At 61.2% G+C, this 25,677-nt stretch overlaps 3 protein-coding genes across 3 annotated transcripts; 1 reads left to right on the top strand and 2 right to left on the bottom strand.

Annotated features, from left to right (window-relative positions):
* Positions 1–5,984: 5,984 nt before the first annotated feature.
* MMP15 (matrix metallopeptidase 15) lies at positions 5,985–11,417 on the bottom strand. The gene is made up of 10 exons (XM_076349610.1): positions 11,277–11,417; positions 9,875–10,023; positions 9,500–9,622; positions 9,081–9,388; positions 8,685–8,846; positions 8,340–8,563; positions 8,058–8,196; positions 7,661–7,811; positions 7,426–7,541; positions 5,985–7,165 (listed from the first exon to the last, which is right to left on the bottom strand). The coding sequence occupies exons 1-10, from the start codon at positions 11,415–11,417 to the stop codon at positions 6,705–6,707; spliced, it is 1,974 nt and encodes a 657-aa protein (XP_076205725.1). The 3' UTR covers positions 5,985–6,704.
* Positions 11,418–14,139: 2,722 nt separating this feature from the next.
* On the bottom strand, positions 14,140–18,260 carry USB1 (U6 snRNA biogenesis phosphodiesterase 1). The gene is made up of 7 exons (XM_076349609.1): positions 18,157–18,260; positions 17,896–18,047; positions 17,518–17,701; positions 16,976–17,029; positions 15,702–15,807; positions 14,743–14,826; positions 14,140–14,449 (listed from the first exon to the last, which is right to left on the bottom strand). Exons 1-7 carry the CDS (start codon positions 18,258–18,260, stop codon positions 14,345–14,347), a joined length of 789 nt encoding a protein of 262 aa, XP_076205724.1. The 3' UTR covers positions 14,140–14,344.
* A 2,519-nt stretch (positions 18,261–20,779) lies between these two features.
* ZNF319 (zinc finger protein 319) lies at positions 20,780–24,039 on the top strand. The gene has a single exon (XM_076349607.1). The coding sequence runs from the start codon at positions 21,086–21,088 to the stop codon at positions 22,745–22,747; it is 1,662 nt and encodes a 553-aa protein (XP_076205722.1). The 5' UTR covers positions 20,780–21,085; the 3' UTR covers positions 22,748–24,039.
* Positions 24,040–25,677: the final 1,638 nt, after the last annotated feature.

Raw genomic sequence — 25,677 nt, 5'->3', positions numbered from 1 at the left:
CTCCCAGGAGGAGGAGAGCCTGGTGGGGGACATCTGCCCCAGATTCTGGGTTTAATCCTGACCACTGACTCTCCACCTGGTTTAAAGGTTTGGCATGTCTGTGCATCCTCACGGTCAGCAGCTCCTCTGTATGGACCCACTTTACCTCTGTGGCCAGCTCTCGGGACACCTATAATGCAGCTGCCTTATTTGCACCTTTAAAGCTAGTGGGCTTTGAACTGGAGGTGCTGACCCCATGCTGCCACGTGGTGCTGGATTGCACTTGCAGAAGGCTTTCTGGAGAAGACCTTTCCAATTTTTATAGCAGCTGAATAGCTTGGTAGCTCCAAGGATCCAAGCCAAGGAAGCCCACATGGGAAGGCACCATCCATCTTGCTTTGACATCTGTCAAGGCTTGGCTGGACTTGAGATTTGTTAAGTGGAATTGCACTGTATCGTGTGCCAAGGATCAGCCTCAATGAAGTCCATGGCGAGGCTTTCCTGCCATGTTTGCAAAGCTTGCAGAGGCTGGGGGAGCTGCTGAGGGAATCCATCAGACCCCGGCAGGGTAAAGCACGCATCCTTTCTCACAAGCTGTTGCTCATGAGCGTGTGTTTTTGGGGGTTGTTGGCAGCCGAGCGCTCGCCAGGAGCTGCTGTTGCCTTTCCCTGCCCCGTTGGGGCCCGTGCTGGAGTCACCCCTTGTCCTCGAGGAGTTGGTTTTGCTCTGAGTGAGTGGCCTTAATGTGTTAAGAGGGGCTGGGCTCCCCAGGGCCCCGAGCTGGCTGCCTGTGCAGAGAGATTAGATGGGCCCTGCTGCCAATTCCTGCCCGACCTCCAGGAGCTGTGCCAGCGGATTTGCTGGAATAAACTCCCAGCCGCAAACCCTTACATCCATGTGGAGACTGTGTATTTTTTAATATGAAATAAAATGCTGAATCTTCCTGTTTACATGCTGCACAAAGTGGAGCATCATCAGATACTGGCTCTTTCCTTTAGGGCCAGACGGTGGTGGATTTACACGGTGTTCCTCAAAAATCTTTCTCTTCTAATCCCCCTCTCCCGTCAAAACTTTAACCATCTCACTGAAGGTGAGTGAAGTTTGGATGCCCTCCCTGTGGGAGAAGAGGATGCTGCTGGCGGATAGGCCACAATGTCACAGGCATCCTGTCAGCAGTCGTTTCCTAGAGTAAATGTGCACCAGCAAAACTCCTGCGATGAAGCGCCCGGCTTCTCACCGGTTTGGTTATGGCTCTTGACCCGGCTGGGACGCAATGTCCTCCTACATGGAAAGAGTGGAGGAAGGCAGGAAGGACGTGGGTGCAGAGATGGGAGTCTGCCCCAAGGATGGCTATTGCCTGCGTGCTCCCCGGGGCAGCCCCAGCTTGGTGCGGGGGGTGAGCAGAGGGGGAGTCCTGGCTCAGTGCAGGCAGCCTGCGGAAAAAAGGTCTTCAATATCTCCTTGTTCACCTTTCTGTGGGTGGCCTGCTCCTTCCTTCGTGCTTAAGTCCTTACTGCAGTTCATGTCTAGGGGGAGAGAGGGGAACCTTTCTTTGCGGGGAGCCCTGGATTCAGCCCGGGGCAGAGCGGGACCTGCCCAAAGATGAGTTTTCCTTGCCTCCGCCGGCTTTTCACCTTCCTCTTCCATTGGCTGGGGCAAGGTCCCACACTTGGGTGCTTTGATCGGGACCTAAGTGCTGGAAGCGTGCTTTCTACATCAAAGGCAAAGCTTCTCTTTGAAATCTCGGCTGCTGAAGGACGGCGAGTGCACGGGCTGCAGCACCTCGGAGCAAGGGACGGGAGAGCGGCCCTCCCCGGGTTGGGCCAGGGAGCAGACATGCGCGGACCCAGCTGGAGCAGCTGGCAGTCGCCGTGTGGTGCAAGCCAAGGCTGGGACATCCCTCGGCTCTGGTGGCTCTGCCTGGGCAGGTGGCAGCAACTGGCAGGGGAAGCAGATGACGGGGTTTTCCTGGAAAGCTTTCTGTCTGTTTGCTCTGCTGCGGGGGCAGAAGCAGTCCGGGTGAGAGTCTGGCCCAGCAGAGCGACAGCACACTGTTACGGGCTCCTGTCCCTGCCTGTGGCCTTCCCCCTACTCTTCGTCTCCTTCCTATTAAGTGGATCCTGACACAAAGCACAGAGCTCTGATCACAGAGGTCATATGCAGGAATCAAAAAAAAATCTGGGCCAAACTCTGCTCCTTGCTCTCTCTGCCTCCCGTTCTGTATCTCCCTGGATGTCTTGGGCCAAATGTTGTCGTCTTTGTAGAGGGATTACACCTCCAGGGTGACGCTAATCCTCTGCAGCTGCTGTCTAGCATGGGGCCGGTGGTGCTGGAAGCGAGGGAAATATTTATTTTGAGTTTTGCCATTGGCCACTGCCCAGGAAAAATGAGTGACCGTACTGGGGACTTTGGCCACTTCCACACGCAGGGAGAGCTGATCTTCCTGCCCCGCTGGTGCCTGCGGGAGAGGGGTGAGAGCTTCCCCCAGCAGGCTGCAAAGTGGGACCACCCAAGCAAGATTTTATTTGGATGAGGGAGCGGCTGTGCACCCTGAGAGCTACCCTGGGACGTGATGGGGAAAGCCTTGGAGCCGCTAGAGGTGAGAAGATGATGGATGCTAAGTTGTGCTGAAGCAGACCTGCAGGCCGCCTGCTCTGCTGTCACCTCATGTATTGCCCCTGCGGCCCCAGAAATTACTTTCCTCCCCGTGAGACAAAGGGTCCGGCACCATGGGGAGTGGAGCTGGTGGGTGCGAGGGGAGGTGGCGGGCATAAGCAGCACACGTGTGCCGAGCTCAATGCAGCCGGCGGGTGCATCCCACCCACAGCAGGGCTGTGCTGGCACTAACCCCTGCCCAGGCAGCACCCAGAGCTTCAGTCCTGCCTGCAGCGTGCACAGGCAGCAGATTCAACCCCTCCCAGGGCCCCGCGGCTCTTCCCTCTTTCCGCAGCATTGTTTCCTCCGGCCTTGAGGCTGGCCAGTCGCTGCTCGGCGTATCCCGGCCCCAGTTCTTCCTCTGCGCCAAGCCCAGCTTCCTCTCTGCTTTCCGGGTCCTCTCCTCAGTGGCGCACAGGGGAATCGTACCCTGGCTTGCAGAGGAAGAGGAGGAAGCAGGAGGAAGCACAGTTTCTCCTGTGCCAAGCGGGCAGAGAAAGCCCCTGCCAGCCCTGGTCACCCCCATCATCCGCACTCCAGCGGTGTGTGGAGTCCCATCCTGCAGCGGCCAGCACCGCCCCGGCAGGGCCTGGAGGACGCTGAGCTCCCAGGGTCTTTTCCAGGTCAGGCTTCTGCAGCCTATTTTTGGGAAGCTGGGAGCTGCCTGGTGGGGGTGGATCCTGGCAGGGCTGCCTGGTGCCTGCCAGGGCCAGGCTGAGCAGGCCTCGCAGTCCCCTGAGCCACCAAAAGCCCTGTCCCTTGCAGCAGGTGCATCCCTGCCCTCCCCACGGTCTTGCGTCTGTGGGTGGCCGGAGGTGAGCCGACACCGCTGTAGGCATGCAGGGCAGAGCGGGAGCCTCCGGCAAAGAGCCTGGGCCCTGCCAAAATACTGGGCTTTGTCTCCAGCAGGGTCCCTGGTTGCTGTTCATGAGCGTTTCCAGATGGCCCCGGGCTCCTGGCACCGGCTCTGCTGCAGCATCCAGGGAAAAGCAGGAGGGGGTGGGAAGTGATGTCCCAGCTTGCTGAACCCTGGTAGCCTGGACCTCTGCTCCCAGCACCGTGAATTCCCCTTTGGGAATTGCTCCTAGCCCCTGTCCCACCCTGAATCGGCAAGGAGCCCCTGCCCCTGCCCCTGCCAGTGGCAGGACTGCCCAGGGAAGGGGATGCTGCGAGCATCTGGTCCTGGGCATCCTTGACCGGCTCAGCTGGCTTTCCCTGTGAGCCAGGCAGCTCTCCAGGTACCAGGCTTCGGGGTCCCCACCTCTGCATCCCGCCGAGCCCTCAGCACCCCTGGGAGAGAGGGGAAACACAGCTGCCGTGGGAAATAAGTCTGTTGTCGGAAATGCAGCTACCATGGGAAGTGCATCTGCCGTGGGAAATGCATCTGCCGTGGGAAATGCATCGGCGCCTGCCTCCGGAGCTGCCTTTGCGGGGGTGGAGAGCGGCAAATCCTGGCCACGCTTTCCTCCTGCCTTGCCTTTTGGCCAGGTTCGTGCCTTTTGGTAGCTCCCGGTGCTGGTTTGGCCCCGGTTCAGGACAGGCTGGGGTGCTGGGCTGCCCTGTGACAGGGCTCCCAGTCCAGCAGAGCTGGGACCAGAGTGGTCCCACGGAGGACCCACACAAGCACAAATCTGGGTGAAATGGTCAAAACTGAATCGAAAGGAGTTAAAAGCCAAGGAATGTGACCCAGCACGGCCTGGCGGATGGAATACAACAGCCCGGAGCCACTTGGAGAAGTTTTCTTCCCCCTCCCCCCCCCCCCCCCCCCCCCGATTCTTCAGGGTTTTTCTGTCCCCAATTTTGGCTTCTCGCTTGGCTGCAGTGATGTGCTGAGTCTGAGCCAAACATGTTTCCCAGGGAATCAGCTAATGGCTGGGAATCGCTGCCCAGTGTGGGCAGGGATGGAGGCCAGGGCAGGGGACGGGTGGCCCATGCCATGGGGTTCCCCCCCTGCCCCTAGCGCCGGCAGCCCCAGGAAAGTGGGGTGAGAGCCAGTGTCGGTCCTTCCCTTTTAAAGTAATTAGTGGCTGACATGTGGCGGGGCGGCTCTGGGTAATTTAGTGCCGGGAAGTGGCTGCAGCAGAGTCTCGGGCGCTGAGCCAGCAGCTCTGGGTCCTGGGGAGCGGGAAGGATGGGGGGGGAGGGGGGGGGGGGGGGGGCACAAAGGCTTCATCCCCACCCATGAAGGGGGTGGGGAATCCCCTCCCGCCAGGGCTGGCAGGGTGGGGATGGGGGCAGAGGGGCAGCCGGAGCCCCAGGGAGCGGGGAGCAGGTCAGGGGTGGGTTAATGCTCCCAGCACCAAAGCCCTGTGTCAGAGCCACCAGCCCCATGGGGAAACAGGCCGGGCACGGGGGCTGTCTGGGTGCTGGTCCCATGAGTTCAGTCCCATAGAGAGCGAGCTCCCACACTCCATAGGGTCATCCCCACAGGGATGGCTCAGACCCACACAATCCCCCACCTGGCACGGCCTGCCTCCCCACCGGTACATTAACCGCGCCAGGCCTCTGCCGCCCACCCCGAGGCTGCCCAGGCTGCACCTGCGGCTCCAGAGCAAACCCGGCCCCAGCTCCAGCTCGCCACCCTGGTGAGCATCACCACCAGTAAAGGCAGGGAAACCACTATCTCCATCACCGCCGCGTGCCGCCTCTGCTGCCCGCTGTGGTTTGGTTTTTCCCTCCCATTAAAGGCTGAGCAACATTTTTCCCTGGATAAAGCCAATTTCCTACCCGCCCCTGCCTCCCCGGGGCCAATCTTTCCCACTCCCACGATTATTTCCCCGATCTCTGCAGCGGTCGCGACTCCTCCTGCTTTCCTCTGCCGAGACAGCAGCGGTGAGACAGGATACGGCCACCCCCTTCCCCCCAGGAAACACGCCGGGGCCACACAGGGACAGGGAGCCGAAGCAGGAGGGACCACGCACTGTCCCCCAGTTGCCGCAGCCGCCGGCCCCTGCCCGGGGAAGGGAGGTGGCCGCCCCAGGGCTGGAGCACGGTGCCGGCTGGGGGAGAACAAGGCGCGCTGTGTTCCCGGCGAGGCCACTGCCGCTGCCGTGGGAGCTGGTGAAAGGCAGCTCTGTCCGCTGCTGGCGGGGCGGGGGCTGCTTTCGATACCCCCCCCCCCCCCCCCCCCCCCCAAAACGGTAGCCCCAGGACGAGGGCCACCGCGGGGACATTGCCAGCCATGCTGGCCCCTTCCCCACATCCCCCGGCACGGCACCAGCCCCTGTGGGTGCCAGGCAGGGTGGCACGCCCAGGCAAGCCCCCGTTACCACAAAATCTGCCAAACCTCACATGGGGCAGCCCGCGTGGCTCCTGCCCCCATCCCGCGGCAGAAAGGACGGCACCATGGCTCTCCACGCACCCGACCCATTTAATACACGTACAAGGTGGCTGTGCCCACTGCCCTGCCCACAGGACCGCATGTCCCCAGGGCTTCGCCCCACGGCAGCAGCAGGGTCCAGGCTGAGCTGAGCCCACAGGGCGGGTTGCAAAGGTGGCATCTCCCCCCCCTCGCGCTATCTTTAGGCACCACATCCCTGTATCCCTGCGGTTCAACAGGAAACATGGCCATGAGCTCGGCCCTCCCTTCCTCTCGCGCTTCCCTGCCCTTGCAGGTGCCGGCAGCCGAGACCTGCCAGCTCGTAGCACTTGTGAGCAGCCCCCAACCCGCTCACCACCCCGTGCGGCCCAGGCACAGCTCAGCGGGTTCACGTGGGAGGAAGGGACCCTGCTTGGGACCCCGCTTGGGACCCCTTGGCAGAGGCAGGTGCAACATGACAGGTGGCAACCTGAGGGTCACAGCCAGGGTGGGGGGGCAGGTGCCGGGGAGCAGGCAGGACCTGGATGCCCTCCAGCCCCCCCATGACCATCCCCCGGTCCCAGCCCCACTGCTGTGGAGGGGCTGGGGGGGGGGGTGTGGGGTGTGGGCATCCCCCCTTTTCTGAGGCTGGAGCCATCAAGCAACAATGGGGCAAGAGGGGCTGAGGCCGTGGGGAGGGGCAAGGGGAAGGGGAGGTCAGGTCCATCGTTAGCACCATGGTGGTGGGGGCGGTTTGGGGAGGGAGCCAGGGTCAGACCCACTCTTGCAAGGAGCGCTTGCAGTACAAGAGCATTCGGGGCGTGCCCTTCCTCTGCATCTGGACGATGACATAGATGAGGCCGAGGATGCAGAGCAGCAGCACCAGCAGCACCAGCACCATGACGACACTCATGGTGCGCGTGTACTCGTCAATCTGCACCACCACGTCCACGTCCCCGCCAGGCTGGTGGCCACCCTCGCCATAATCCTCCTCGTCCTCCTCCTCCTCCTCCTCCTCCTCTTCCTCCTCCTCCTCGCCTTCAGCCCGCCCGTCCCCGTCGGGGTTGAAGGGGGGTCGGTCCCCATCGGGCCAGCGGGGATGGGGATCTGGGACCAGCTCCGTGTGACAGCCCATGAAGTCCCGTAGGATGGATTTGGGATAACCCGGCTCTGTCTTGAGCCGCTCATTGTCGAATTTCCAGTACTTTGTGCCTCTGTAGAAGTAAGTGGAGGCTGGGGGGGTAGAAGATGGAGGTGGGTAAGAAGAAGGTAAGTGGGCAGGCGCAGGGCACCCCACAACCTGGGCACCCCTGCAGGTACCTGGGACAGCAGGTTTTGCTCCAGGACCAGTGAAACCCTTCAGAAAGGGCTTCACTGCTGACTCCCGGGCACCCTCCCGGCCTCTATCCCGCGTGGCCAGGCAACCAGAGGGGTGACCCCGTTCCCCCCCGTCCCCCCCCTGCCACCCAGCCCTCTTCTCCTCCTCTACTTACAGGCGTCCGGGCTGAGGAAGGCACCCTTGGGTGAGGGAGGGATGCCCACCCAGACGGAAATGGGCTTTGGGTACCCGGGATCCACCGAGCGGGTGTCTTCATTAAAGCGCCAGTATCTGGGGGAGGGAGGCGGTGAGGAGGCGGGGAGCATAGGGGTCTCCGCTGCCCGCCATGCCCACCCCTGCCAGGGGCCAGGAGGCGGCAGAGCAGGGAGGAGGACCCCAGAGCCACTCACCTGTCCCCACGGAAGAAGAAGGTGTGCCCTGTGGGTTCCCACCAGACGGCCGTGTCGATGCTGTCATAGGGGATGCCCTGCCCATAGGTGACCAGGGGCTGCGGGTACCCGGGCTCCAGGTTGGCTTCTCGGAAGAGCCAGTACCGGTCACCTGGAGGTGGAGGAGATGGAGAAGGGGGGCGAGGTGGCAGTGCCCAGCTGCTGCGGCAGGTGCACACGTGGATGAGGGGTGGGGGTACGATGCCTGTGGCCACCTGCCGTTCCCTTTGGGATCAGGCAGCGGCTCCGGCTGCGGAGGTGGGTCAGGATAGGATGAAGCCAACCAGCTCTCAGCAGCTTGGGGGGACACTGGGGTCCCCCCTGCACCTTGGCCCTCCCACCCAGCTTCCCCGCTCACCTTTAAAGAAGACGAACCTCCCATCATGCCTCTCGTAGGCAGCATCGATGTCCCCGGGGAGGCCCCGCCAGAAGTGCCCGATGGGCATGGGGTAGTTGTCCAGCACCCGGTTGTGCCGGACCCTCCAGAACCACCGGCCCTGGTGGGAAACGGGGTGTTGGCAGAGGATGGGGGGGGACACAGGGACACAGTGCCAGTGCCAGGAATCTCGCCGGGGGATCCTCCCACCCAGGGACCCACCGCATCCCCGGGGAAGGGGCAGGAGGGGGTCCCGGCAGGTACCTTGAACACAAACATCTCCCCACGCAGCACCGCCACCGTGTCAAAGTTCCCGTCGCAGATGTCGGGGCCGTACTGGTCAGGTCGGTCTGGGCTGCCAGGTTTGGGGGGTCGCTCCGGTTTCCCCGGGGGGGGCGGTTTAGGGGGTCTCTGGTCTGGCCTGCCAGGTCTCCGGGGTGTCACGGTGGGCAAAGGCTTGGTGGGCTGAGGGTGCCCGTCCGCGGTACCTGGATCGGGTGGGCAAGAGAAGGGATGGAGTGACGCAGACCAGCAGCGCCCGTGCCTCAGTTTCCCCACAGATGTGCCCAGCATCCCACCTCCGGGCTGACCCCCCACCCAGCTCCTCACCGTACAGCTGCTGGATGCCCTTGAGATCATCCTCGGGCAGCTGGAAGTTCTCTGTGTCCATCCACTGGTAGAAGGGGGCCATGATAGCGCTGGGGTTGCTGGAGTGCTCCAAGCCCAGCGAGTGCCCCAGCTCGTGCACGGCCACCAAGAAAAGGTTGTTCCCTGCAGGGAAAGGCACCATCAGCAAGACAGGGTGGAGGACACGACGCATGGGGTGGGTCCTTGGCCCCAACACCCTGCGATGAGGGTGCTCCGGTGCGAACTGCCTGCATCACCCATGGTGGAGCTGCTCTCCCCGTCACTCCTGCCCACACCAGCGTATCCCCCTGCCCTCAAACCCAGGAGCCCACCAGGCTCCTCTGGTTGCCCTCACCACCTCCTTGGCCCTCAACTCACCAGACACATCTGTGTTCTCCAGCGTCCAGGGCTCATCCGAGTCGAAATGCGTGTCCCCGCCCATGCCAGGACCGGGAAAATAGGCATGAGCCAAAAACCCCCCAACGCCGTCGAAGGGGGAGCTGTCTCCGTGGAAGCCGGAGGCGAAGAGCACCATGATGTCGGCCTCCTTCTTCCGCTTCTGCCGGATGTCCTCGTAGGGCACCTCCCGGAAAACCAGCGGCGTGGCTTGCTCCCACACCCGGAAAGCTCGGCGGACAGCCTCGTACGAGTGGTACCGACCCAGCTTCTCCGTGTAGTTTTGGATGCTGGGGGTACAGAGCTCACTGGGGACGGCCCGGGACAGCGCTCGCTCCCTGGGGGGGGTCCATGGCTCTCCATGGGCTGGGGGGGTGGGAAGCTCTGGAGATGTTGGGTACCTGAAGGTGAGATGGCTCTGGCTCCAGCGCCGCCCCGTCAGCGCGTACCGCTTCCGCCGCATGTTGGACTTCATCCGTGCCCCAAACTGGTCCGGGACCCCGCAGCGGGGACGTTTCATCCACCTGCCAGGAGGGCACGAAGGCAGGGCTCAGCCCACCGCAGCCAAGGTCCCCGAGGGGTTACAGCAGCCGCGGACGGTGAGGGAGGTGTTCTGGCTGCAGGGGTGCAGCCCCCAAAAGGGGAGATGCAGCTCCCATGGGAGACAGCACCCACATTTCCAGGTGCAGGCAGAGCTCCAGGGCCGGTGGGCAAAGCCAAAGAGCCAGGGAGCGGAGCTGCCTCCTGCTACAGCAAGAGGACACGGAGAAACTCACGCCTTGGTCTCCTCGTCCAGGACGCCAGTGACGGTGATGCCGTAAAACTTCTGCATCTCGGCGAGGGCGGAGGAGAAGGTCTGAGCCGAGCGCATGGTGGACATCTGCCGGCTGGGCTGCGGCAGGTAGCCGTAGAGCCGCAGCCATGCCTGCGCCGGGGAGAGCCGAGCGTGAGGCCGCGGGCGGGGAAGAGCCTGATGGGGGGACCTGGAGCTCCCCGGGGGGATGCAGCTCCTCGAGACCCCGGCGGGGGAGGATCCAGCCCACTGCCCACTGCCACCCCAGCCATATACCCCCTCATGGGGCGTCCCTGCCAGCTGCCAGGGGCAAATGCCGCACCCAGGCAGGCAGGGCAGGCAGCACAGGCAAGCCAGAGCATGCGGACAGCTGTTGGGAGGCAGGGAGCAGAGCCCCAGCCCTGCCCCACGAAGTGTCGGGGGGGGGGGGGATCCTCCAATCTCGGGGGGGGGGGGGGGGCTGTCGGCCACCCTGACCCCGGGCAGAAGGCAGCTGGCAGGGGGCCAGCCTGCCTGCGCGGGCTGCCCCTCTCCGCGTCTTCCTCCGGAGGCGTCCCCGGGGAGCTGCAGATGGACGTGGGACCAGGCCCCCCCCCACCCCCAGCAGCCCAGGACCCCCGCCCCGGCCTCCACCCACAAAGGGGCTTCTGTCCTGCGGGGCTGGCAGCCCCCCGGGGTGCCCAGCAGGCGGCTGGGGGCCGGGGCGGGCGGCCCCTGGCCCCGCAGAGGGGCAGGAGAGGGTGCTGGGTCTCTTCCTTCCTGCACCAGCCTCCGCCTCCTCTTGTCTTTTTTAATTACTTTTTATTTTTCTTTTTATTATTACTTTTAGTTGTTATATCTTTTATTATTTTTTCCTTTTAATTTTTATTTTTGTTTTCCTTTCAATTTTTGCTTTCTAATCTTTTTGGTTTTTTTCCTTTCAATTTAAAAAAAAAACTTTTTTTTTCTGTTTTCTAAATGCCTTTTATTTTTTTTTTTTTTCATTTTCTCATCTTCTTCATTTTCCGATCTTTTTGAAAAAAAAAACCCAACGGTTTCAACCTTTAAATTTTGAAAAATTTTTTACCTTTTCCTCTTTTTTTTTTTTTTTTTACCACACCCCCCCCCGGCAGGGTGGCGGGAGCAGAGACTTTATCAAAGGCCCTTTCACCCCCCTCCCCCGCTGCGGCCTCGCGTGGGCACAAAGCGCTTCCTCTCCCCCGCCGCCTGCTGCCCGACGCCCCCGGGGGCGACCCGGACCCCCCCCAATTCCCTGCCCGCACCCTGCCTGCACCTGCGGCCGCCGGCGCTGCAGCGCCGGCGGCCGCAGGTGCAGGCAGGGTGCGGGCAGGGGGTCCCAGGGGAGCCCCCCCAGCCTCGCCCCGCGCCCCCCCCCCCCCGCTCACCTCTGCGTTGAGCTCCTCGCCCGCCGCCGCCGCCGCCGCCAGCAGCACCAGTCGCAGCAGCAGCGCCAGTAACGGCGGGGGGGGCCCGCCCGCCCGCAGCGCCCCGCCCGCCCGGCAGGGGGCGCCGCCGCCTCCTGCCATACCGGGCCGCGGCGGCGGCGGCAGCGGCGGCGTCGCCGCCGGTTCGCGGCTGGCCCCGGGCCGCGCCGGGCCGGGCCGGGCCGGGCCGGGCCGAGCGCGGCGGTGTCGGAGCTACGCCGCCCTCATGGCCCGGGGCCGGGCCGCCGCGGGGGGCTGCGCACGGTGCATGGGCGGCGCTGCCAGGCGCGGCCCGTCGCCTCCCGGCCCGCCTTTGTGCGTGGGATCAGGCCGGCGGCGCAGGGCACATGGGCGGCCACCGCGGCGCGCCTCGGCTCGGCTCGGCTCGGCTCGGCTCCCCTGCCCTGTCCGCCGGGAGCAGCGGAGCGGAGCGGCGCGGGGCGCTGGAGACGCGGCAGCGGCGGCGGCGGCGCGGCTCGGCGCGGAGCGGGGCCGGGCCGAGCGGAGGGGCGGGGCCGGGAAGAGTGGGCGGGGCTGCGGCGACGAGGGGCGGGGCTGCGGCGACGAGGGGCGGAGTCGTGGTGCCCTCACACCAACAGCCCTACAGCCGCTCACACGGTGCGCACAGGCAGAGCCGCGGTCCGGCACAGCCACGCAGCCCTACAGCCGCTCACACGGTGCGCACAGGCAGAGCCGCGGTCCGGCACAGCCACGCAGCCCTACAGCCGCTCACACGGTGTGCGCAGGCAGAGCCACGCAGCCCTACAGCCGCTCACACGGTGCGCGCAGGCAGAGCTGCGGTCCGGCACAGCCACGCAGCCCTACAGCCGCTCACACGGTGTGCGCAGGCAGAGCCACGCAGCCCTACAGCCGCTCACACGGTGCGCGCAGGCAGAGCCGCGGTCCGGCACAGCCACACAGCCCTACAGCCGCTCACACGGTGTGCGCAGGCAGAGCCACGCAGCCCTACAGCCGCTCACACGGTGCGCGCAGGCAGAGCCGCGGTCCGGCACAGCCACGCAGCCCTACAGCCGCTCACACGGTGTGCACAGGCAGAGCCACAGCCTGTCAGGTGCAACCAGGCCAGGCCCTGCCCGCCCCCGGGCACACCCTGCCTGCCACACCCACCCGCTCACACCCGCCATTTCGGCCTACACCGGCGGCTGCCCATCCCTGGACTTTGTCCCCGCGGCCCTGCCACCGAGCCTGGCTCCATCCCCCGTCCCCGAAGCCAGGAGCGGGGTCCCTGACACCCGCCGGAGTTACAAAACAGGGCAATGGGCCAAGCCGGGCCCCACCAGGGAGGGAGCGGGGCCACTGGTTGAGCATTAACCTGGCACTGCGGGACTCGGACCACGGAGAAACCGGTCGTGCCGGAGCCAGTTTCACTGGAAGTCCCCAAGGGCTAAATATATCCATCTTTGTTTGCTTTTCCTTCCCCAAAAGAAAACTCCGGGTGTAATCATGTGCCTTAACACGCAGATCATACGATCATCGAATGGTTTGGGTTGGAAGGGACCTTTGAAGATCATCCAGTCCAACCCCCCTGCCGTGGGCAGGGACATCTTCAACTAGACCAGGTTGCGTAAAGCCCCGTCCAACCTGGCCTTGAACACTTCCAGGGAGGGGGCACCCACAACCTGCTCCAGTGCCTCACCACCCTCACGGTGAAGAATCCCCAATCCCAGAAACTAACTGGCAACAGACTTAACAGAATTTTGTTAAGGATTTTGAGAACCAGCTATTGCACGGGTGTTGGCAGACATCACGACCCATGCCAAGATGCTCCCACAACCACGAAGCCCCCAGGCTCTCTCGCGTGCAAGGACGGGCAGCGCAGCACTGAGCTCGCAGAAGTGCTTGCAGGTATCGCCTCATTTGAAGTCTTGTGGGAGCTGGGCATGTCTGAAAGGGAACGGCTGAAATATACCATGGAAACAATTTTATGACACGAGGAGACAGATTTTTACTGCTCAGAAGTCCCAGAGTCTTTCATCAGACAGACGTGGAATGAAAGATTCAGGGCAGCACATTGTCGTCCTGCTCTGAATACCTGAGAGGCTGCAGCCAACCTCCCCGCAGAAACAAAAAGATTAAAAAAGAGCTTCTCCCAAGGGACAAAGTCCAGCCCCGCTGTCCCCAGGGTCATCACGGCACCGGGGGTGCTGTTCCCACGGGGCAAAAGCATGGAGCCTGGGCAGGAGCTGCCACCCCTTGACTCACCCGTAGGCACTGCCCTTCCAGCTCAGGCAAAAGCTGACACTGCCCTCTCTTGGGCTCGCCCACACACAGCAGCAAGCTTCTCAGGAGACACAGCCCACCAAAAAAGTCCTGGGCTTATGGCACACACGATCTTAAACCAAAGCTCTTCTTTTAGACCCAGCCTGGAGCACTGAAACACAAGGGGTTTCCAACCTCTCCCCTCCAGATTTCATCTTCTGCTGTTTGGCAAAAGCCGATACTGAAATTTCTCTATAGAGGCAGCAGCAGTGTGAGAGGGACACATGACCCAGGAACTTGTCTGAGCTGGCTGACAGTAGGGAGATGCTCTGGCGAGAGAGCCAGCTCCATGTCCTCACCTCTTCCTACTCAAAGCATGCTCAGAGCCTCCTGACAATCAGGCAGTGCTATTTCCAACCGTGCGAGACACTCTCCCTTTAGCAACAGCTTCCCACGCTACCTTCTTCCTCCTTCCCATAAGGCATCTATGGCTTTTACAGAGACTTTTTTTTCTTTTTTTAAAAAAATCAGCAAAATTAGCGACCGTGGGATGGCTGGAACCACTGGTGCTGACTGCAGCACATACAGCAGCGAGGATGAAATCTGCTACAAACACACATTTCTTCAGCCAGCAACTCAAACTTGGAAGTAGCCCGACTTGAGGCCACAAACACCCCAGAGATGCTGAGCAGGCAAGAAGAGCGTGGGAGGTGCGTGACAGCCTGCACCACTCAGAGCTGCGCTGCAGAACGGTTCTTGATTGAACATCAGGGTCTTCGAGGCTCTGAAACGCACAGCCCCACTGGCCCCTACCTCAAGGGGAAGGAGAAGTACTTGTTCCCCGACTTGCAGCGGATTTGCTCCCATTGGACACGCAGCAGGAGCGCCGAGTCCTCAAACCCGTCCACGATGTCCTGGAAAACAGATGCAGGAGTCAGCACCAGGAGGGTGGATCTCCCAGAGGAAGGAGTCGGCAGCTCCCTCTCTGAACCAAGTCAGAGATGAGGCCGTTTGTGGCTGGAAGCCTCTGACTTCCCTTCTGGAGGGTGATTAACTCACGCTCCCCCGAAAAGCTTCCCTTCTTTCAACCCAGTGAAGTTTGTCTTGCTCAGTGAAGAGAATTTCCCACTCTCCGCCCTTGGCAGGGAGACGTGGCTGGACACCAGCTCTGCTCTTCCCCTGCTCTCCACACTGCGTGGGGACGCACCTGGAGCTCCCGCAGACACTGCCCTTCCAGCCTGCCGGACAGGTCCCCGACGCACCAGGCCAAGCTGATATGGAACGACGGGTCCTGAAGACAAAACAGGGATCAGACTGCAAGGGCTAAAGGAGGCTTTGCTCAACACACGGAGCCGCAGTGGGAGATCTGGTGTGATGCTGCCCTGCCTGGGATCGCAGAGGCAGGAGGATCCCGAAGCTGGAAGCCCCCTCTGCCAGCTCAACAGTTGCAGAGCTGATATGGGCAGTGCTGGGGGCGAGATGAGTCCTGGGCTCCCCACCCCAGCCTTTTTGGACACCAGTGGGCAAGGCTGCCTGGTTCCCAGCCTCCCTGTGGTCAACTCTGCAGAAGCTTTTCCAACTGCACAGAGAACCTCTCACAGACAGTCCTGGAGTGTGTAGGTGGGTCACTTCTGAATAACCCACAAGAGCCCCCTGCTCAGCTCTGGAGACAGAGAAATCAGGGTTTGGCCCTTCAAAATCCAAAACCTGTCCCCAAAGCTAGTACCAAGCAAAGAGGCTGGACCAATGCCCCAGGAAACTGCCCAAGGAAGAGGCACAAGCATCGCCCTCAGTCCCACGGTGCTCTCCCTAAGCCCATTCTATCCTAGGACAACCCTGCTTCCACGCACAGCGGGGCAGCAACTGTGACGTACGATCTGGCCCGTCGCCCCAGAAACCCGGTTCTCAAGAGGCCACCAGATAGTTAACATCCTTACTCTCCTGTACAGGATGCGATACAGAAGTCATAGGCTTGCGCTAGTCCCATTCTCAGCAAGATCATGTCCAGGGTGTTAAGTATGAGCATCACTGACCAGCCCAGAGGAGACCATTTCAGAGTCTAACCTCCCCGCTCCTGTTTATTTGGGGTGAACATTTCATGGACCTCTTGCAAGGATCCAGCCAGCATCTCTGGACCGGCAGGGAAGTAAGTGGGAGACCCCTCACCTTGTAGAACGTGGGAAGGCCAAATTCCTCCAGAACTCTGTCCACCTCTGAGACCAACTCCAGCAGCTGGAAATGCCCAGCAGAGACCTCCAAGCCAATAAAGGTCCTAAAGAAAGACAAGGAGAGACAAGGAGAGACCCTTTCATGCTGCAGAAAGCACAGCCGTAAGCATACTTAGCCCTGCATTCCTACCAGGCAAATTCCCTACCCCCTAACAAAAGATAATTTGAGGAATGCCAGGTTTAAGCATTCAGAAGAAAAACAGAAATAAAGACGTGGTAGCAGGGAGAGGCAGGACTGGATGATATACCACATAGATTTACTAGATTAACTCAGCACCTTTTGGGACATGAAAACTCATTTTCCAGGCAAAGGATGCACTCGATGGCTATGTCAGCGGAGTGCCGTGCCGTGCCGTGCAGGAGCCGCATTCAAAAAGCAGAAGTTGTCAGAGGGGTTTTACCAGAGAGGAAGCAGGGAACGGGAAGTACCAAGCTGGAGAGACGTGACAAAGAGGTACCTCCTCAAGGACTGTCTGGATGACGCCTTCTAGACTCCAGGAGTGGAGGGGAAGACTAAGTCTCACCCAGGATCCGCTTCGTCCTGTCCATGACTATCGTGGGCTGCCATTCCCGCTAGATTCAGCAACTTTTCACAATTTTAACCACCTTTGTTTTGACATTTAAACTACTTAATTGTGTTCAGTTGGAATCAGGCTTCTGAGCTGACACCCAGGAGAATTAGCACCATCTAAGCTATTTCTCTTCAGCTCTTGGAAGACCTGCGCTACAATTTCACAACCGGCACTGCTGCCAAAAGAGGTGGCCGCCGGCTCTGCTCGCCCCAGGCTGCTCACGCTGGCACGAGGGTTTGCGAAACCGCAGAACAAACCAGACAGGAGATGGCAGCGAACACAGCTGCCTCCTTTAGCTGCTGTGAAACCGTAGCACAAATCTAACCCCAGCAGAAAGGCCTGCCTCAGGTCATGTTGTGAACAGACCTCTTCTCTTCAGAAGACTGAAATCCTGCAGTCTGAGGTTCCCCCACCACTAACAAGACCAACGGCTTGCAGAGAATTAGTGCTGAAGGTAAAAACTTGTGCAAGTGGCTGGGGAAAGGTGTGAAACCTCTGGAGACAAGGTGATCACATAGTGCCCTGTCACACGCTCAGCCCGGTCACCACGGGACAGGCAGGGCGATGCTTCCCATCCACCCAGCACCTGGCCCAGCTTTCTCCCCAGGCAGGCAGGCAGGCTGCCCCGTTGCTCGCTCACCTGGTTTTGTTCTGGTTGGTGTAAACCTTCACTTGGTCAGCCACGCAGAAGAACCTGAAATAAGAAAGAACCTACTTCAGCTAGTGGGGAAAAAAAAGAAAAGAAAAAAAAAAAGAGGATGGAGAGGGGACAGGATTTCTACCGAGCTGTGGAAAGATAAAGGCAAATGCATGCCGCAATCGGACCGAATCGGTGCAACCAGAACCTTTCTGGGCTCAAATTAATCCATTCCCCCCTGGTTTCCAGCCCTCCAAAGCCCGCGTGGCAACAGAAGCCCTGAAGCAGCTGATGCTCAGCAGGCGCTTGAGCCAGTAAGCAGTGAAACCATCCATGGTTTGGAGGATGCACAGCTCCAGCCTCGTCCTTGAAAGTCTGACTTGTCTGGTGCCGGATCACGAGGCAGAGAGGAAAGCTTCCCAGGGCTTTACTGGTGCAGCACCAGCTCCCAGAGACGACTTAGCATGCGGATGCTGGTGAAACACAGACCCTGAGGGAGAGGGAAGGGTGCGAGGAGCGTTCTCCCTGGGCTCCGCCGTCCCTACCTGTCGAAGGAGGCCAGGCGCTCCTTGAGGGAGCGGACGAAGGGGTCTATCCAGTGGTAGCGCAGCACCACGCACTGCGAGAGGCTGAGGTGGAACTCCTCCATGGCAGCCAGCGAGGAGACGTAGGTGCGAGCGCGGGAGACCAGCAGCTCCAGCAGCTCCAGGAATTCCTCCTGGACTCTGTCTGCGGGGCAGCGCGGTCAGAGCCGGGTCCCTCCCCGGAGCATCGGCCGCGGATCCCCACCGGGGACAGGCGGCTCCCCCAGGGCTCCCGTCCCCGCCGTGCACCGGCTGACCCTGGGGGCTCGTCGGACCCCACCCGGCTGGGCTCCGTCCCGCCCTCCCCTCCCGGTCCCGTCCCGGGCCGCCGTTACCTACAGGGCAGGTAGACGTGGGTGGCCCAGCTGCCCCGCTCGTGGGGGAAGCCGCGGACGCGGCCGCCGTGCCGGGAGCTGTCGTCGCTAGCGGCCTCCTCCGGCTCCGGATCGCCCGGCAGGCCGGCGGGGACGGGCAGGCGGGGGCGGCCGGCGCTGCAGGGACCGGGGCAGAGGATGAGGAGGAGGAAGGCCGCGCATTCCTCACCCGGCCCCGCTCGCTCCCACCGCCCCCCGCGCGAAGGGCCCGTCCCGCCGCACCCACCTGGCCCGGGGAGGCCCCTGCGCGCCGCCGCCCCGGCGCCCCCCTTCCTCCTCCTCCTCCTCCTCCTCCTCCGAGCTGCTGTACCCCACCAGCGCGGCCCTCATGGCCGGCACAGCCCCGCCTGCGCCCGCCGGGCCCTTCCGGGACGCCGCTGGCGGCGCCCCCGCTCCCAGCCCCCCCCGCGGCGGTGCCGGTGTCGGCGGGCGGCGGCGGGGGCGCTGTTGTCGGCGCGGCCCGGCAGGGGGCAGCCGCCGCGGCCCGCCCCGCCCCGCCTCCTCCGCCGCCGCCGCGGCCGGCCCGGCCCGCTCCGCTCCCTCCCGCACCCCGCGACCGCCGCCCGCCCGCCTCCGGCACCGGCGCCCCCTTCCCTTCCCTTCCTCTCCCTTCCCTTCTCTTCCCTTCCCTTCCTCCCGGCTCCCGCCGCCACGCCAGCGCGGGGCTCGGGCGGAGCGCGCAGGCCGCGGTCCCGCCGCCGGCGAGCGGGCTGACAGGGGCCTCCCGCCGCAGGTGAGGGGCCCGGCCGCCGCCGCCGCCCTTTGTGTGGGCCTCGCCGGGGCGGGGGCGGCCCCGGCCGGGCAGGGACCCCCCACCCCACCGCGGGGCCTCCCGGCGCGGCGGCGGTGAAGGCCTCGGGGCGCCGTCACCGCGTTTGTCCGCAGGCCGGCGGGGCCGGAGGAGCCGTCCCATGGGGAGAGGCGAGCGGCGGGACGGGCCTCGCCGCGGGCTGCGGCGGCGGCGGCTGGCCTCCGAGCTCCCCGGCCGCCCCCGCGCCCCGCGGCCCCGCCGCGCCTCTCCCTGAGGCGGCCTCGGCCCGGCTGTGGGAGGCCCGGACAGTGGGGAGCCAGGGGGAGGCGGGAGTCGGGCCGGACCATGCCGGAGCGGGCCGCGCCGTGGGCCGCTTCTCCAGTTTGAAAGTACCTCTGCTTTCCCATCTTCTCTCCTTAAATGGTTGTCGCTTCCCACCTCCCACGGAGGGATGAGTTAGGCTCGGAGCTGGCGCCGACTCGGGTACCCGTGCAGAGCCCTCGGTAAGCCAAGGTTGGTACTTCTTATTCTTCCCTGCTGGGGGGACGCAAGCTTCCCCTCCCCATTCGGCCGGATGGTCTGGGATGCCGTCGCCGTTGGGTTGCTCCTGCCATGGTTAGCGTTGCCTGTGGGGGAAGCTGGCGGCGGGGCTGTGTTCAAGTGTTGTATCCCGTCGAGCTCAGGTGCTAGGTATCGTAACTGCGAGCCCTCCCTTCGTGTCGACAGTCAAGGTGAGCTACGTAGGAGAAAGAGGAGATCCTGTGTACTGGCAGGGCTGCGATGGGGCCTTTGGGCATTTTACTGCTCAAAATTGTGCCGGCAGACAAAGTAATGCAGTGTCCCCGTAGGCAGAAGAGTGGTCCAGGGCTGCCCAAGCTTGTGGAGCATGATCCGGTCTCAGCTGAGCGCTGGGGGAGGTGGGGACGCTGGGAAGTGGGTTTCTCTGATGCTCCTTATCGCTTAGTTTTAAATACAACAAATGCTTTCCTGGAAGACCAGGGTTTTGCTTACCCTGGGTGAGGGCAGGCGGTTTGACGCAGGAACGAGTGTGCTCTTGCGGGGTTAGGGGCTCGTGGCCCAGGAGCACTAGCTGCCGCTTCTCGCCAAGGCCTGGACCCTTCCTCTCTCTTGAGGCGTGTTGGCACTGCTGCTGTCTGCTGCTCACTGATGGGTTTTACTCTTCTCTAAGTTGATACCAGGTTTTACTGGATGTCTCTAGAAAGACTGGAACTTTTCAGTGAGCAAAACCCCTGTGGTGCTCTATAGTAAGGCCAGGCAGCACCTCTGGTGTAGGTTGTTCGGCTCCAGTGTACTTTTATTCCATGGTTTGGTAGGAGGTTCAGCCAAGCCATTGCTTTAACGCTTCTTTTATCTTCACAGAGAGTGCTGCACGCGATACCTGTGGGTTCTGTGTTTTGTCTCCGGATAGGATAACGTTGAGGGCAAACCTTCCCCTAAGCTCTCTGGCTCTTCCTAGTCTACAAGTGCTGCCTGGAGAGGGGGGAAATCTCTTACATAAATTCCTTGGGTAACGTGCCCGATACCCGAGCTGCAGGAGGAGCAGAACTGCGTCATGGGGGTGTTTCAGCTGGGGTGGGATCAGGTTGGGATCTGCCTTGATATCTGTAAAATCTAACCCAGTAACTTCTTGATCGCACGGTATTTGGCGTACCTCAGCCTGTGCAGAGGGTCCGATATTCTCAACCAGTGGCCCCAGCGGGGCTGGGAGATCCAGCGACTGACAGCGTACGGGGTAATGGCCGAGCTGACTGGGACCTGGGCAGTTGTGCTGCCTCTCATGAGAGCACGCGGCTCAAAACGCCTGCCTGGCTGCGACCGGGCAGAGCCCGACCCTTTCCAGGCTGAGCACGCCTTGTCCCAGGTGCTTCGTGCAGCAGCAGGGGGGGCTCCGGTTCTGGTTAGCTCCCCCACACTGGCTTCCTGGTAGCTTTGCAGGGACGCAGGAGAGTTTTCAAAGTGAGCTGTGGTGGGAGGTTGACTAGAGAGTTGCCCATCTTTCCTCCGAGACCTGACATGAGCTGTCTTCTTCCTTGCAGAGAGAGCTGCTCCCTGGGCTGCCTCCCTTGCCCTTCCCAAATGTGAGCACATCACAGCCAGCACGGAGAAGGGCCTCCTCTTGTCTTCAAGGCACTTGCTTCTGCCTCCTGTTCTTTTGTACAAAAAAGAAAAAGCCAAACTAAACCAGTCCACAAAGAACTTGTGCTGATTTAAGGATCAGCCTCCCAAGATCCTGGCTGTGGGCTGGATTTTCTGTCCTCTGCTTCAGGGGATCAGCTACGGGGTATCAGGATCTTGGATACTTTCGATTTTTGTTTCTGCTTGAACCCTTTCAACCGAGAAGCTGAAGCTGTCACTGCTAAAATCCCGTTTTTTTTTCCCAAGCATGTCAGAAAGCTGGCAGCAGCAACAGCAGCAACCACAGCAGCCGCCGCCACCGCAGCAGCACCACGCTGGGGCAGCCGCCCTCCCAGAGCACTCCATCCCGCCCAGCACTGCTGACAACCCCTTGGGCTGTGCTGTCTACGGCATCCTGCTCCAGCCGGACCCCGTTCTGCAGCACCACCAGCACGCCCCCATCCAGGCTGGAGAGCCGTCCCACAAATGCGGTGTGTGTGGCCATGACCTCGCTCACCTCTCCAACCCCCACGAGCACCAGTGCTTGCCAGGCCATGACCGCTCTTTCCAGTGTACCCAGTGCCTGAAGATCTTCCACCAGGCCACCGACCTCCTCGAACACCAGTGCATCCAGGTGGAGCAGAAGCCCTTCGTGTGCGGTGTCTGCAAGATGGGCTTCTCCCTCCTGACCTCGCTGGCGCAGCACCATAATGTCCACAACGGCAACGCCATGAAGTGCTCTATCTGTGAGAAGACGTACAAGCCTCCTGAGGCAGAGCATTCTCAGCCTCTCGACCCCTCGGAGAAGCCCTACAGCTGCTCCATCTGTCAGAAAACCTTCAAGCACCTCTCAGAGCTGTCCCGGCATGAGCGCATCCACACGGGTGAGAAGCCGTACAAGTGCACGCTGTGCGACAAGAGCTTCAGCCAGTCGTCCCACCTGGTGCACCACAAACGGACGCACAGCTCGGAGCGGCCCTACAAGTGCACGGTGTGCGAGAAGACCTTCAAGCACCGCTCCCACCTGGTGCGCCACATGTACGCGCACTCAGGGGAGCACCTCTTCAAGTGCAACATCTGCGAGCTGCACTTCAAGGAGTCATCGGAGCTGCTGCAGCACCCCTGCACACCCAGCGGGGAGCGACCCTTCCGCTGCGGCGAGTGCCAGAAGGCCTTCAAGCGCCCCTCGGACCTGCGGCAGCACGAGCGCACGCACAGCGAAGAGCGGCCCTTCAAGTGTGACCTCTGCCAGATGAGCTTCAAGCAGCAGTACGCACTCATGCGCCATCGCCGCACGCACAAGGCTGAGGAGCCCTTCAAGTGCAACCTGTGCGAGAAGGGCTTCGTGCAGCCCTCGCACTTGGTGTACCACCAGCATGTGCACGGCATAGAAAACCTCTTCAAGTGCAACGTGTGCCAGAAAGGCTTCAACCAGTCCTCAGAGCTGCTGCGGCACAAGTGCGTGCAGAACGCAGAGCGGCCCTTCAAGTGCGCGGTGTGCAACAAGTCCTACAAGCGGGCCTCGGCTCTGCAGAAGCACCAGCTGGCCCACTGCGCCGAGAAGCCACTCAAGTGCACGCTCTGCGAGAGACGTTTCTTCTCCTCCTCTGAGTTCGTGCAGCACCGCTGCGACCCGGCCCGCGAGAAGCCCCTCAAGTGCCCCGACTGTGAAAAGCGGTTCAAGTACGCCTCGGACCTGCAGCGCCACCGGCGCGTGCACACGGGCGAGAAGCCCTACAAGTGCCCCTCCTGCGAGAAGGCCTTCAAGCAGCGTGAGCACCTCAACAAGCACCACAGCGTGCACGCCCGGGAGCAGCAGTACAAGTGCATGTGGTGCGGGGAACGGTTCCTGGACTTGGGCCTGCTGCAGGAGCACAGTGTCCAGCACACAGCCGAGGGCGCCTACCAGGTGGCTGCCTGCTTGCCGTGAGCCTGCCGCCCCTCGGTGACTTTCAGCTTACACGTGACGCTCCTGAGCCTCGGCCTCCCCTTCCCTCTCCTCGGTTGTAGATGGCCTCCAGGGCGTTTGGGGGAAAGGGGAGGTACGGTGGGCGGGCAGGTAAACTTTCCTCTGGCCTCTGTGGTTGATACACCACCTGTCTCACAGGGACGACAGATGACGTGAAAAGCTCAAAGGGGTGGAGAGGAAAGGAGGGAGGTGGGGAGAGGAAACGATGCCTGTAGTTGCCTGGTGTCCCCTGGACTGTAGTTCACGCTGTACCTGCAGTTCCAGTGCTGGGAGCTCAGCTGCCCGCTGCGGGCACCAGCCTTTCGCGTGCAGCCTCTTTCCCCTGCCCTGCCTGGCGGGGTCGGCGGGGAGGGCTGGGTAACTCTCCTCCTGGAGAGGGCTCGGGAGCAAGGCAGAGCCAGCCCTCTCTTCTCCCGGGGTGCGCTGCTTGGCGAGGAAGTAGCAGGTTTCCGCTGCTGGGATCTCCCAACTTTCTTGGTCCAAGCTCAGTTGAGAGGACCATTTCAGATTGTTAGCGTTGATTGACTGCCCCAACCTCCCCTGCTCTCTCTCTATCTAGAGTGTAGAAAGGGAAAAGCCATGGGGCTGCACAGCTCCAAAAAGCACTTTGGCATTGCTGCTTTTGCAGTCGCTGGCTGTCACACTCTGCAAGGGTTCTGAGCGAGCCTGCCCGCCCCCCCGTCCCTGCCAGCAGCATGGGGAAGAGTAGCAAGTGCTGTGCCGCTACCGGAGAGCGTGGCGAGGAGAGCCTCCGTGCCCTACTCCTGGCCAAGAGCCTGGCGTTTAAGAGCTGCTTCCTGAGGGACCTAGCGCTCCTGCCAAGACTTAACCTCCAGCCCCCAGGCCCCTTCCCTCTTTGCACCGCTTGAGCCGTTAGCATACCTCCAGGGGGGTCAGGGAAAGGGCCATCTCAGCAGTTCGAACACTAAAGGGTGAAGCGAACACTACTAATAACATACAACTTTAGAGACGTTACCATCGCCAACGGTAGCCCACGCAGTGTGCCAGGGGCTTGGTGTCTGATTTGCTGGAGGGGAACCAGAGCAAGCCAGGAGGATCCTTCCTGGCCTGTGGGCTCAGCTCCACAGGGAGGGGAAGGTTAGCAGTGGATAAAGGAGGAGTGTCTTTTTTTCCCCATCTTGCAGGATTCCTGTTTTACCCCTTTACTCTTTCTTTACCTCTTCTGTATTTTTCAGGTTTTGCACAGTTCTTGTAAACATCACTTAAAAATAAATTTCCCCTAGCAAGGTCGATGCAGCCTCAGGTGTTTTCCTCTGCAGGATTTTGCTGGCTTCTGATGACCAAGAGACCCATTACATGCCAGTTAGATGCCTTGGAGGTTGAAGGCGTGCTTACTAGGTTGCCCACCAGCCTTCCCCTCTCTGTCTGTGGAGATAGTAAGATGTTAAATATCCATCTGTGGAGATATTCAAGCCCTGACTGGACACGGTCCTGGACAACCTGCTGTAACTGACCCTGCTTGAGCAGGGGGTTGGACTAGATGATCTCCAGAGGTCCCTGCCAGCCTCAGCTCTTCTGTGATCTTGGCTGGCCCTCCTGTGAGGTAGGAGTGTTGTGACGAGCTGTAATTAGTGAACAGCAGCCAGTAAGTTGCCCATGTGCTGCTCGGGTGATTTGGACAAGTTTAATAAATGTTGTCCATGGCAAGTATAGACAGATTAACCTTGCAGAGAGTTGGGCTGTGCCTGCTTTGCTGGTAGGGAATGCTCATCTAAAAGGTGGAGAAAGGCTTTCGTTTCCATTTCCAGCACAGTGAGGGGGAATGGGGTGCGTTTTCGGGGGCTGGGACAGTTCAGTGACAGGTCTGACCCTGGGGCTGAGTCTTCTTCGTGCACAGCTTTAAGGAGGTTAAAGCAGACCTTGCTCTCTGCTGCCCAAGGAGGAGGGACCGATGGTTATCTTACTTCATGCTGCCTCAGAGATGTAGAACTTCCTACGGAGTTTTCTGTCTGTTTCTTTTTCCTTTTTTTTCTTTTTGCTTTTTTTTTAAAGCAGTTTGTTAATATTCATTAAAAAATACTGTATAGTTTAACTTGATGTCATACTGGATCTTTTAAAAAAAAAAAGTTGTGATAACTTGGATTTTTAGAGAGCTCTTTGGTTCTAGGTAGCTGGTTTTTGCTGTTTAATATGTAGTAAGTTCAGTGTATGCTTTACTGTAGGAGTAAAAATGAGGAGTAAAACTAAGGAAGGCTAATCCTGTCTTTACAGAAGGGCTTGGTGGTGATGGAGGCTGCGAGCATGGGAGCGGGACCAGCCGGGGAGCGCGGCACCCACTTGAACCCTCGCTCTGTTCCTGCCTCGGGCTGTGGTTAGCCCTGCTCTTGCTCGAAGCAGCCCAGCGCAGCTGCCACAGGTCCCACAGAGCCGGTGGTTCAGCGGTCGCCCTGACTGCTTGAGCACGGCACCGGCAGCCAGGATCAGTGTCCAGAGCTGGGAGCTTGCGGAGAGGCTCATCTTTAGTAAGAGGAGGGTATGAAACGGAGGCTGCTGGAGCCTCCGGGGGCTTTTGTGGCTGTATTTCTTTCTGGGGCAGCTGCTGGCTAGAGGAGGGGTTTGAAGAAATTGTTACCGTGGCCCCTGAATGGCTGTGCCCTGCTCTCTTCCCTCCCCAGGGGCCCGGGTGTCTGGACAGCCTTGTGTGCTTGGGCAGAGGAGGATGGCGGTGGGCCCTGGACAGAGCTTCGCACCATGCGCTGGCCACGGAGCTGCTGGATCCTGTCCCCTTGGTACCAGCTGGGCACAGGGACTGTTGGGGAGCGTTTCCCTTGTGCTGAGCAGCTGCGGAAGCCCTCGGTGTCCCAGCGAGGAGCTCTGGCTCCGCTTAGGGCCTGGAAACAGCTAAGCAGCGCCCTCGGCAGGGAGAGCAT

This window comes from Aptenodytes patagonicus, chromosome 11 (genome assembly GCF_965638725.1).
Source record: "Aptenodytes patagonicus chromosome 11, bAptPat1.pri.cur, whole genome shotgun sequence".
NCBI classification, from domain to species: domain Eukaryota; kingdom Metazoa; phylum Chordata; class Aves; order Sphenisciformes; family Spheniscidae; genus Aptenodytes; species Aptenodytes patagonicus.
The sequence above is the reverse complement of the archived record's forward strand: the minus strand, read 5'-3'. Positions and strand labels throughout refer to the sequence as shown.

What these genes read in the sequence shown, in the direction of transcription:
- ZNF319 (XM_076349607.1), top strand. Translation starts at nt 21,086, where the DNA reads ATGTCAGAAAGCTGGCAGCAGCAACAGCAGCAACCACAGCAGCCGCCG.
- MMP15 (XM_076349610.1), bottom strand. Translation starts at nt 11,417, where the DNA reads ATGGCAGGAGGCGGCGGCGCCCCCTGCCGGGCGGGCGGGGCGCTGCGG. An exon ending in CTGGACGAGGAGACCAAGGC is followed by an intron (nt 9,623 to 9,874) that starts GTGAGTTTCTCC and finishes CCCTCCTGGCAG; the next exon opens with GTGGATGAAACGTCCCCGCT. An exon ending in CAGAGCCATCTCACCTTCAG is followed by an intron (nt 9,389 to 9,499) that starts GTACCCAACATC and finishes CTGTACCCCCAG; the next exon opens with CATCCAAAACTACACGGAGA.
- USB1 (XM_076349609.1), bottom strand. Translation starts at nt 18,260, where the DNA reads ATGAGGGCCGCGCTGGTGGGGTACAGCAGCTCGGAGGAGGAGGAGGAG. An exon ending in CACCCACGTCTACCTGCCCT is followed by an intron (nt 17,702 to 17,895) that starts GTAGGTAACGGC and finishes GCTGCCCCGCAG; the next exon opens with ACAGAGTCCAGGAGGAATTC. An exon ending in ACCAACCAGAACAAAACCAG is followed by an intron (nt 15,808 to 16,975) that starts GTGAGCGAGCAA and finishes GTCTTTCTTTAG; the next exon opens with GACCTTTATTGGCTTGGAGG.